Source organism: Ammospiza nelsoni, chromosome 22, assembly GCF_027579445.1.
Source record: "Ammospiza nelsoni isolate bAmmNel1 chromosome 22, bAmmNel1.pri, whole genome shotgun sequence".
NCBI classification, from domain to species: Eukaryota; Metazoa; Chordata; class Aves; order Passeriformes; family Passerellidae; genus Ammospiza; species Ammospiza nelsoni.
In genome coordinates this window covers 3,870,772-3,882,747 of record NC_080654.1, presented here as the reverse complement: position 1 = coordinate 3,882,747, position 11,976 = coordinate 3,870,772, and the positions used below count along the sequence as shown (strand labels likewise).

The 11,976-nt window shown below is 42.4% G+C and overlaps 1 protein-coding gene across 1 annotated transcript; it reads left to right on the top strand.

Annotated features, from left to right (window-relative positions):
* Nucleotides 1-7,401: 7,401 nt before the first annotated feature.
* Nucleotides 7,402-11,057, top strand: UTS2 (urotensin 2). The gene is made up of 4 exons (XM_059487682.1): nucleotides 7,402-7,504; nucleotides 9,676-9,777; nucleotides 10,251-10,294; nucleotides 10,941-11,057. Exons 1-4 carry the CDS (start codon nucleotides 7,402-7,404, stop codon nucleotides 11,055-11,057), a joined length of 366 nt encoding a protein of 121 aa, XP_059343665.1.
* The last annotated feature ends 919 nt before the right edge of the window (nucleotides 11,058-11,976 follow it).

Sequence of the window (11,976 nt, the reverse complement as noted above, 5' to 3'; positions counted from 1 at the left end):
ATTCTGATCCCATTACAGCAAGAAACATTCAACTTGCCACATCAAAAGACAAAGATCTGACACCTGCTTCCTTCACATTTGTTAATTCCTACTCCTGTGGGTCACTCCCAGGGACAGTTTTCCCCAGTCAAGATCAGTGAGTGATCACAAGGAAACCTGTTAACACTTGCAGCAGGAATTCTTTGCTAAACAGGAATACTCTTAAACAGTGAAGATCCTACAGGTCTGACTGGCAAGAAAACACATTCATTTACAAAACAACCTTGGAAGAACTGTTTAAAACCTCAAGTTGCCCAGTGAGACCCATGCCAGCCCTCCCCCGTTAAATACACGTATTTGCCCTGAAATGTGAATCACTGAGCCTGCAGAGATTCCATTTAATTAATAAAAAACTCTGATAGCAAAGGATTAAAGGGATTATGCAGCCAGAAAACAAAGTAAAGAAATTAAAGTCTGCTTTTGTGTGCCATTCATTTACTGCCTACGCTGAGTGGACGACAGCTAAATGCCAATGATTATTAGCATTCCTCTTAATTAGTCACTGGCTCCTGCCCACACACTGAACTACCTGAAATTTGTCCTCTGATATCAGCTATGGATATTGGAGTGATAAGCAATCCTAAGCCTCTGTGATAAAAACAGGAAGAACAAGAGTACAACAAATGTGAAGAGCTAGATAGAAAATTTTTTTAAAAAAGCACAAGGACACCTCTGACAAAACTGTTTTGTTCCATCACCACTGGAGATTAAAGTCTTTACCCTCTAGCTCTCAGAACATGAAAGGAGAGTAAAACAGTGAACAGATAGTAAAATATTACTAAGTTTCCAATTAAATGATTTGTAGTAAGAAACTAATGAGTCAGAGCACCATGCAATTAACAGAGCATGAAGTAGTTTCAGGCAGGGAAATATGGAAGGTGATCCTTATTGCCTCTTGCAATTTGCTACTTTACTGTTCCTGCATTTCCTCCCTTTGGGCCAGAGAAAACACAAGACAACAGCCTGGCCTGCCCACTCCATCATCCAAACTACAAAGAAAAGAATCAGCAGTGAATTGCTGCTTCCCTTTTGACATTTGTAGTACCAGTTTATGAAAAAATTGCATTTGTAGCCCTAGGAGACAAATGTTAAGCTGGAATTCACTCCTTTAAATCCACAGCTGAATAGATGTCTGTGTAGCAGCCTCCAGGAAATAATTTGTTTGGAAAACCCCTCAGTACTCTACTTGAAAAAATAATGAATGGTGTAAGTTTAAGAACTGAACAAGAGTGAAAAATGTCATAGTATGCAGCAATCACACCTATCTCTGCAGCAGGATTAGCTTGATAATTTATTATTACAACCTAAATTAAACCTCAGGAAGGCTATGCTGTTGCTAAAGACACAAACAGACATCCCCAAAACAACCAAACACACCCTGACCCCTCACAAACCCAACCCAAACACACACACACTGACACCCCAATATAAATAAACACACACACACCTGCCATCCCCAAAATTCAGCCAAAGACACAAACACTCTGACCCCCAAACACAAACACACCAACACCCCCAAACCCAACCATGCACACAAACACACTGACACCCCAAATCCAAACACACCAACACCCCCAAACCCAAACACAGCCTGACCCCTCACAAACCCAACACACACACTGACACTTCAACATAAATACACACACAGCCCTGACTGCCCCCCAAAATCCAGCCAGACACAAACACACCAACATCCCCAAACACAAACACATACACAAACACATACACAAACACACTGACCCCCAAACACACCAACACCCACAAACCTGTATACTCCCCCAAATCCCACCACACAAACACACCCAACAACAACACCCAACATCCCCAAATCCAGAAACATACACACAAACACGCTGACCCCCAAACACACACACTGAGCTCCAAACACAAACACACCAACACCCCAAAACCTGTATACTCCTCCAAACCAAACCCCACAAACACACCCAACACCCCCAAACCCAACCACACACACAAACCACTGACCCTCCAAAAACAAATACACCAACACTCCCAAACCCAAACACAACCCAAATACACACACACAAACACACTGACCTCCCAAACACAAACACACCAACACCCCCAAAGCCAAGCACACTCACTCCCCAACCTCACCACTCACACACGGAACCCTCCCAAACCCAGCCAGCCACACACACCCCATCTCCCCAAAACCACGCACCCCCAAGCCCCCCAAACCCAAACACACCAGCAGCCTTAAACCCAACCAACACACACTGACCCCCCACAAAAACAGACACATATCAACCCTCCCAAAACAAACACAGACACACACCAACCTCCCCAAAACAAAACCCACACACACAAACACACCGATCCCCAAACCCAAACACATCCCCAGCCAAACACACCGACCCTGGACCCTCCCTAAAGCCAAGCCCGGCCCAAGCCCCCGCAGGTCCCACAGCGCCATCTCCCGGGTCCAGCGCCCCCCGAGCCGGGCACAGAGCCCGGGGGGACCCCGAGATCACCCGGCCCTGGCCCTGCCCTTCCCAACCCCTCTCTGCCCCCACACTCCCCACCCGCCTCAGGGAGGAAGGGTTGCAGTGCTGGCTAGCTCAGAGCTGATTTGGACTACCCTGCATTACTGAAATGTTTGTAAAGCTTTTACCTTGGAAGTGTCTCACCACAGAGTTCTCTGTGACAAAGAAACTCAAATTAGAAAATTTTACCTATTGCAAGGTTCCAAGTGCAGCAGTGTGACAGAAATGTGTGCACTCCCTTGAAATGAGCCTGAGCCTCCTGCCTGCCCTACAGCTGGGACTGATGGACTGAGGATGGACAGAGCTGACAAACAGCCTGTGCCTTTCAGCTGCTTTGTGCTCCTTTCTCTGATGATCACTGTAATGACCAGAAAAATGAAATAAAGAAGTTTTTATTTTGCTTTTATCCAGATCACAATTTCTTATTAGAGTTGAACAGATTATTTGGGATACCTTGGGATAGCAGGTGAAAGGCACAGAGAAAGTTCCAGCCTTGCTGCAGATGTGTTCTTCTCTTTCCTTACACACTCTGCTGTCATAATTTCACTTTGAAAAATAAACTGTAATGGCGTAGCTAGTTCCATTACTTTTTTTTTTTTTGGTGAAAGAAACCTTATTTCAAGACCTGGTTTCTGCTCCTCTGTTTGCATCTGCGTTCTCCAGAACTCAATTCCCATCAGATATTGACGTGCTGCATTTCCAAGCCTCAGTCATGCCAGATTTACTTTCCCTCACGTCAAGCAGCGTGAAGGTTCAGGTTGGTAATTCTGCAGTGCTGAGAGGACAGGGCAGGCAGGGACCAGTCTGTCAAGCTTCACTTGGAGAATATACCCAGACTACAGTGGGCCAAAGAGCAAGAGGGTTTTTTCCCCTCAAACTGGTGGAAATTATGCCACAGAGCAGCAGTGTTTTGGCAGCTGTGATCCTGTGCTCAAGAATTTTTACACCTTGCCAATTCTGTAGTAAAATAAAACATCTTCAGAGAGGCCTAAGGAGCCACCATCACACAGGGGTGTGTGTCCAGGCAAGCACAGACTCACCCACACACCTCAACCCAGCTCAGAACAAGAGAGCCTAGGTCAGAACCTCTCAGAAACATGAAAAGGAATTCTGAAGATTAAATACTCCTATGCATTACAGCTCACACACAGTGAACAGAGGAAGCATCTTCAAAAAGAAAGTTAACAGCAGGTTGTGGTTAGTTTTTCCTTTGGTTTCCTTATTCTCCAAACAAGCTATTTTCAGCACACATTAAAAGGCAGAGTATAAATAGGGCAATGTAATTTGGTAGCAGAAAAAAAAACACCTTATTGCATATATGATCTCACAAGGTAGCTATTTCAGTGTGTAAAATTAATCTAATAATCATCTTATGTAGCTGAATAATCAGCTAAAATGTTAAACTTTCAGTGAAAATAAACTTTTTAGGTGTTGATGAGAACAGGTATCTGCAGTGACAGCAAAGCAAAAGACCCCAAACCCCTGTACAATACAACCTACAAGAAAAATTAATAACAGTGCAAATGTTTTTCCAGCCAACATATATAACTCACTGAAGCAACATGTTAAAATTGGTAGTAAAATTCAAGGAAGAGATGTGGACTCTCTTCCATACAATAACAAGCTCATCTGCAATTACAGTGCCAATACAAAATCATTCTACTGCACACCTCTCTTCTTGTAAACTAAATCCAAGCCAAAGTTTTACACTAGAAATTGCATCCTTTGAAGAAGTCCTCATACAAATGCTACTGGTAAATCACACCTCAAATTCCTGGTTTTGCCAACTGTCACAATATTTGACTAATAACAACTCATGCTTGCTTCCCATAAACCACTTAGCAACAGGGGAAAGAACTGTTGCATTATAGATTACATTTCATCTATGCTATTTTACACAGAAGTAGATAATTTTTGGGGATGTTTGTGATTGGTTTCATTGAGTCTTATTTTTTTTTTCAAAGTTGTCTTGGCTATACTAACAACTTGTTCTTCATGAGCCATCATATTAAACTAGGAATTGTTTCTTCTGATAATGAAGGATAATGATAGGTTATAAATATAACCTATCTTTTAGGATAGGTTATATTTATATATTATATTTACATATATTTATATTTAAATATATTATACTTATATATTTCAAGTTCTATTTAAATATATTTATTGCTAGGAATTTGTTCAGGAATTTGTTCAGGAATTTGTTCAGAACTTGGGATCTACTGTAATACTTACTTACTTTGTTCAGTAATTTATCTACTGTAATACTTATTTTGTTCAGAAATTTATCTACTGCAATAATTTTACTACTGTAATTTATCTACCAACTGCTGCCCTGAGGCACTTCCAAAACGAAATAAGCACAAAGAAGCACTTTGAAAACCTTCCCACAAAATACTGCAGAAGAATTTGAAATAAATTCCCAAGTTTTCAAAGTGCCATTCCCATTGAGTTCCCTCTCCCATGGATCCAGGGCTCTGTACCTTTGCTTGGGATGAGCTGTTTCCTTGCTTGGCACAATGATGACGTTGGCACTGTCACCCCAGAGAGATGCCTTTGACATTTTGGGAGAGCAAAGAGTGCCTGAGTGACAAAGGAGAGTGGCTGAGTGACACCTCCAGCCCAAAGCAGAGGCAATGATCCCTGGGCAGGCTGCCCAAGCTGAGCATGACGCACTCCAGGAGGCTCTGAGGTGCTGAATCTTCCTTGAGAAAAGACAAAGGACAGCAGCTGCTGGTCAGCGCTTCATTAGCTTTCCTTGAGGATGCCTAGGGTGAATATTGATAATACCATTGTCATTGATGGTTCACTGAAGGAGAAGCATTTGTACAGAGCATCCAGCACCAACAGTGAGATCATGCATCAAATCAGAGCTAATTACTGTCTGCAGTTTTGGAACAAGAGCTGCATGACTCAGATGAGGAGAGAGAATTCCTCTCTTGCTGCTTATCTCTCTCACAGGGAAGCACAGGGAAAGGGCAATAAAACACATTAGGTTAATTCTGTAGAGAAATTCTTTTGTCATAAACATTCAGTTCAGCAAAGAGAAGTGTGGAGAAAAAGGATTTGTAGTACAGATATTTGTTCAATAGTCAAGGCAAGTCAAACGCCAGCCCTCTCTGTGCACAGAAGAGAAGTTTAGGCTGGCAGGACCTCTGCAGGTCCTTCCCCACCTGCCCAACACCCACCTGTGCACTCAGGTGAGAGCATTTGAACACACACAGGGATGCCAAAGGCATTATCAAGCTCAATTTTGAAATTCTGTCCCATTCCATCCTTGGATCTATTCAAACCTGACTAGCCACACTCCTGGACCAGCTGTCCTGGCTGACTCTGCTTGGAGCAGGGGAATTGGAGTATGAGATTCCCAGATTTCCAACTTCAACCTCCTTCAGAGCCCACTGTGTTTAGCCCACCCATGGGGGGCTTGCTCCCCTGAGTTACACCTGCAGCAGAAATACTTCTGTTCTGTATGACTGATGCAGCCAATTTGAAATTAGTCTTAGGAGTCACAGGATGTAAAATATAAAAATTAATCTTCAACAGGAAATGTGAATAAAGGAAAAAGATGAAAAGCAGGGAAGTTCTCATCTTCTGCGACTTAAACTTATCACAAAATTCAGCATAAGGAAACAACTTTAGTAACACTAGTTGGATTTCATAGTATTTTGAAGAGCATCTGAAGACAAAAGCATTTGAGTAGAGAGGCAGAAAAGTAACACACCATAATTTGTTGCAAAGAGGCATTATCTTCTCACCATTAAAAGGAAAGAATATTGCCATGAAATTACCTTTTTTTTTGTTATTTTCAAGGCTCTATACAGTTGGATAAGACACTGCATAGAGAATGGAGGGGAGGGACCAGTCCAGTCAGTCCTTGCTCTATGATATGATAAATCAAATTTTAAGTAAAGGAAACAAAATAGGCTAGATGGAAGGAAAGAAGGACTAAAGTGATGAGATGACATAAGGCAACTCCTGTGGCAGCATTAGGCAAAAGCAATGGGCAAACAGGGGAAAAACCTTGCTAACACACTCAGAATTAAGTAGTTAGTTCCAACTGAAAGAGAAGATAAGTGAAATGGAAAATGGTCTTCCAGTCTACAGAGGGACCTGTGTTTAACATCAACCCAAGTAGTTTATATGTACCAAGAAGTCTCCAGATGGAAGCTGCACTTTCTCTGCCAAGACAATTCTCTAGGGCACCATTGGATGAGGTCTTCCCAAATAAACAGGTGTGAAATTCTGCAAGAGGCAGCAAAACAAATTTAAAAATTGAATTCTCCTAGTATTACCTATGTAAGTTAACAAGCTTTTTCAACTCCCTCTCTTTTTTACTTTTTTTTCTGGCACAACAAATACAACACAACACATTCATCCATCTCACAAAAGAGAGAGGGGAAAAAAAAAGTGCATTTCATATCAGATGCTTTGCGTCAGGACTGCTGAGGCTCATAAATCAGCTGTCTATTGCCCTGGTCATTTCAACCAACGTCTGACCCTTTGATAACTCATGATTTATAACTCAAAGTTACTTTTTTTTAAATGCCAGATTTATAAACTTTACTGTGCTTGGTTTGATATAATATCCATTTTGTACACCAAGCTATAAGACAGTAAATTTATTGTCTATGAACTGTTACCTTGAAAAATTACATCAATGCAAAGTGGTTTCCATTTAGAATCAATGGGCAATAAATTCATTGGATTTTTTTCTGAAGGGGGGAGAGAACATGATGGTGTTTATGAGGTCATGAGTGGCTATATAATGGGAGAAACTGGGAGCTGAGGCTACAGTTAGCCAGTAGTTCTGAGTTCCAGGGTTAGACACAACAGAACATCCAAAACAGCAAAGATGCATAAACTGATACTCTGCTGTCTCATTATCATCTGCTTCTCCTGTCCTCTCTTGTCTCTCCCCATCATCAATGCCAGTGAGATGTCTTACCAACACTCAGGTAAGAGAATTTTGATTTTAATGGTTATCATGCATGGGTTGGAGCAGGGAAAGCAGCAGTGTGCTTTCCAAGGGGCCTGGATCTGTGCTGCTCAGCTGCAGGAGAAGCAGGACAGCAGCAGCACAAGGGACACAGCAGTGGGTGCTGGTCTTGCACAATGGGGAGGTTGGGTGCCCTAAATGGTTCCCCCTGCTGCTTTGAGATCCAGGGAACAAAAGGATGCACTGAGGAGAAAAAGGTATCTGAGCCTTGCAGCACTGAATGTGAGCTGGCATTCAGTGTCTGAGCTCTCATAGGCATTGGGTGACTTAAACAAGCTTGGCTGTACAATCTCTCCTGTTTCTACTCTTTGAAATAAGCTATTTTGTGTTTAAAAACAGGGAAACCTAGTGCTAACATCAAGAACAGGCAAATCTCTCTTACACTATGTATTGAAAATGCTCTTTGTTTGCACTAATTCAAATTTAGCCCAGGAAAAGAATAAATCTTTGCTTGAGAAAGCAAAGTTTGAAATGGCTCAGAAAAAATGCACAGCAGAATCTGGAAGGTTGCTCTCATCAGACCTGACTGGTACTGGAAGACTTTGTGAAATGAGTTCTGAAAGAACAGGCTAACCAACCCAGAAGTTATTGCATAAAGCTGATTATTAAAAAGTGGCTGTTCTTACCTGCTTTGCAAGAGCTGCTCTACTGCTTTATAGGTATCAACAGTCCTCAGTCTGCTCTGAAAATCTTGGGCTCTCTAAGCCAGCATCTCATCAAGCCTTCCACAATGTAATTTGCATTTCCAGGTACCCCTGACTCAATATCTGAGTAATATCTGTCACATCATAGCTGGCTCTAGCCATGATTGCATTAGGTTCAAGTCACTGTGCTCAGATCTTCCTGCTAATGTAAAGAGTCTCTGGGAGGGAGAAGACAGAAGAGGAACTGTCTTAAAGAGGGTTGGTTTTGGGTTGGGTTTTTCCTTTTTTAAATATCAAAGCAAATTTACCTCCTAGCAGTGCTCTGATTTAAAGAATAATCCATGGTCAGAGATGCAGATTGTCTCCACTCAGCACTGGGAAGTTTTTGTATTCTTATTTTGAGTCCTATAATGAAATCCCTGCTGTCCTTTGCAAATGTCCTTTTATGCAGTGAGTAAACTAATAACAGGCACGTCCAAGGTCCTCAAATTTCTGATCTTTGTGCAAGTTTTTGAAATGTTGGGAGACTATTTCAGTTTGTTTTCTTACATGTCCATGTGAGGAGCTACAGTCACATCCATCCCTGCAGGTCAGAGCAACTGAAACTCCAAAGGGTCACCTACAAGTACAATTACAAAATTATATTAATCTGCCCAAATAGTGTTTGATGATGACAGCCTCTGGTTGCCCACAATTTTGGATGGCTACTATGTATTACCAAAGACGAAATTTACTGCTCAGATTACAAAAACCCAAGTTACCTGGAATATTGCACTGCTAAGGGATTCTGTTGGCAAAGTGTCTTGGGGCACAGGCTAGCACAGAATTCTGAATTCTTTATGCATAGATAAATTAATTCTATCAGCTACCAGCAAGCTGTAGTGTTGGAAAAACTGGTAACATCTGTACTGGTACACACATTTAATGAGATGGCTGAAATGCACCAAGAAGCACGGCTATCAAAATAAATTGTAAGTTTTTCTACCTTTGTTCCTGCCCTTCCACAACCTCTACTGCATTTAGTAATTGCAAGACTGAACAGGTAAATAGGTGTTGAACAGGAAGTTTTGCCTTTATTCATAGGAAAGTTTTGCCTTTATGCATTCCTGCGGCACAGGAACAAGTTGATAAATAAATGAAAATATAATTTTTAAAATTACATCCAAGTCTGGGCTGTGCACTGGAAGGATGAGGTTGAGAGTACCTCAAGTGACAGGAGGGGCTACTGCTGTCAAAAACTCTTGTAACAAAACTGCCAGAGAAATGAGAATCTAAGATAAACATCACTAAGGTTTCTCTTTTCTCAAAGCTTTGGAAGGAAAGGAATACAAAACCAACTATCCCCTATTAGAAGAGTTAAATAAGGATGTGTGGTTGGTGCTTTCATGAAAATCTTTAACAGACCTGATGAGAAATCCCCTGGGACAGACTGAAACAGGGATGCAAAGCAAAAGACTCACCCTGTGCCTGTTTCTTGCCTTGGCAGCTGATGAAGACTCGAGGTTAAACCTGGAGAGGTTGGGCAGCTCCTCCCTGCTCCAGCTCCTGCCAGAGCTCCTGGGGACCCTGAGTGAGGACAGCAAAGCAGGTGAGCATTCACACAGCACTGGGAGTGCCCATGGTTCACACCTCCAGCTCCCACAGATATCACACCCCAGCTCCAAGCTGTTTGCTAAAATACAATGTTATGTGTAAGTAACAGCTGTCAATGAGTTAAGTGGAATTTTGGGGAAGCTGCTGAGTAGCAATGCCTGCAGCTCAACATCACCTCAAAATCTCCAAATGAGTGCTGCAAAACTTCCAGACAGCAAAACCAGGGCAAGGAGAGGATGGGCCTAAGAGGAGCTGGCAGACAAAGAAAATAGCAGTCTTAGAAAACATCAATACTTGCAGAAAGTGCAGAATCAGTGGCAATGGATGGTTTGGAAAGCAATAGGTGTTACCCTTGGATATTCCACTCCAAGACCTCTGTCAGTTGTAGCATTCTGGCACATGAGAATTACTTGCCTAATTCATGATTTCTAAATGCTAAAACATTTCATTGTGTCTTCCCTTTAACAGGTCTTACCCCCAGCAACTACAACCCAGAGGAAAATATCAAAGAGGTAAGTAAATAACCATCTGCCACTGAAACAAGAAAAATAAGACTAAACTACATAGAATTGTTACCAAGAAATCATTTCAGATCAACAGACTTCACAAACAGTAGAGACTAAAGTAGCATGCCACAGTGTTCTTGAAGCTGGAATCACTTAGCAGTTAGACAGGCAAGGGAGAGGGGGAAAATGGAAAAAACAAAGAGAGCAAGTAATCTAGATTAAAAAAAAAAGTGGAGGGCTTAGAATTAAGGGGGTTTTTTGGTGGGTTTTTTTGGTGTGTGTTTGTTTGGGGTTTTCTTTTGTTTTGTTTTTGGGGTTTTTTCCCCCTCTCTAAGTAAAGGCCAATTTCCAGCTTCATCAGCCCAGGCACCATTATTTGCACCACCACCACCCCCAGCACAGGTTACACAGCATGATCAGCTCTGTTATGAACCATTATGTTCATGGAGAACATCATCCCTGTTCACTTCCTGCTGAATTAAACACCAATGCAGAGAACAGGGCTGGGTTTTAGTGGCACATGCAAAGCAGAGGTTTCCCAGGGCAGTCCCCTCCTTCCCCAGTGGGAGCACAGGGTGCTCAGGGAGGGTGGAGGATGGACTTTCCCACTGGGAACCGCCCCCATAACCTCCCCAGTGCTGTTTGATTTCAGAATTTCTACAGGAACCATCCTCAAAATGCTTTCCTGGGCCGCCTCCTGACCAAGGACAGGAAACAGTACAAGAAACGTGGGAATCTTTCTGAGTGCTTCTGGAAATATTGTGTGTAAACAGGGAACTCCCTGACTGGCTGCATAATTTATACAGATGGCTGAAAACATGTATATAGATGAGCTTGATTCAAAATGGGAATGAAGAACCATGAAGGCAGCACCTAACTTTAGACTCTCTGTTACCTGGAAATGAATAAATTCTTGATGTTTTGCAATTATGTTGTGAGCAATGTAGTAATTTTTTTAGAGCTCAGCACAGCACGAAGGAAGTAATGGGAGGAAGAGAGAAATACACAACACAAAGAGAACTTGGGCAGGGGAAGGAAAATTCCCATGGGGTTCTGTGAAAACTCCCAGAAGAGCTCAACTGTGTCCAAGTCCAGAGGCAAAGGGACTTTCTCCTTTGTCACTCATGTAGATTGAGGTGCCAGGAAGAAGAGTCATTGCTGCATTCCCTGAAGATGTTGAGCAGGTAAGGGATGGCAGCTTAACAATGCCCAGTCCCCTCCTGCCATGCCCAAGGCACCACAAAACCAATCAGCAATGTTAGATCAGGCATGTGCTCCCACTGCTGCTGGAGATGATTGTTTCTCTCAGGCACCTGTAAAAAGACCCACAAATTATTCCTCTGTCCAGCCTCCAGCTGCCTGTGCCCATGGGTTTGAAGAATTGAGTGTGATTATTGTCAAGCACAATATGGAAGGTAAATGTGGTTGTCATTCAAGATTTTACCCCCAGATTTGGACAATCAGTGGAGGCAGGAATGACAGACACCCTGTGAAAGATTCCTGCACACACAGGTGCAGGAAGGTGATACATGGACAGAGATGATAATCTGTGTTTCCAGGGCAAGCCAGCTTGGACACTCAAGGTGCCACTCACTGATAATGTCACTGTATCTTGGCATGTAACATAAATAAAGGAGAGGACAAAACAAAAAGCTACACAAATCTCCTAGCTTGACTCTTCCACATGC

What these genes read in the sequence shown, in the direction of transcription:
- UTS2 (XM_059487682.1), top strand. Translation starts at nt 7,402, where the DNA reads ATGCATAAACTGATACTCTGCTGTCTCATTATCATCTGCTTCTCCTGT. An exon ending in GATGTCTTACCAACACTCAG is followed by an intron (nt 7,505 to 9,675) that starts GTAAGAGAATTT and finishes TTGCCTTGGCAG; the next exon opens with CTGATGAAGACTCGAGGTTA. An exon ending in GAGTGAGGACAGCAAAGCAG is followed by an intron (nt 9,778 to 10,250) that starts GTGAGCATTCAC and finishes TCCCTTTAACAG; the next exon opens with GTCTTACCCCCAGCAACTAC.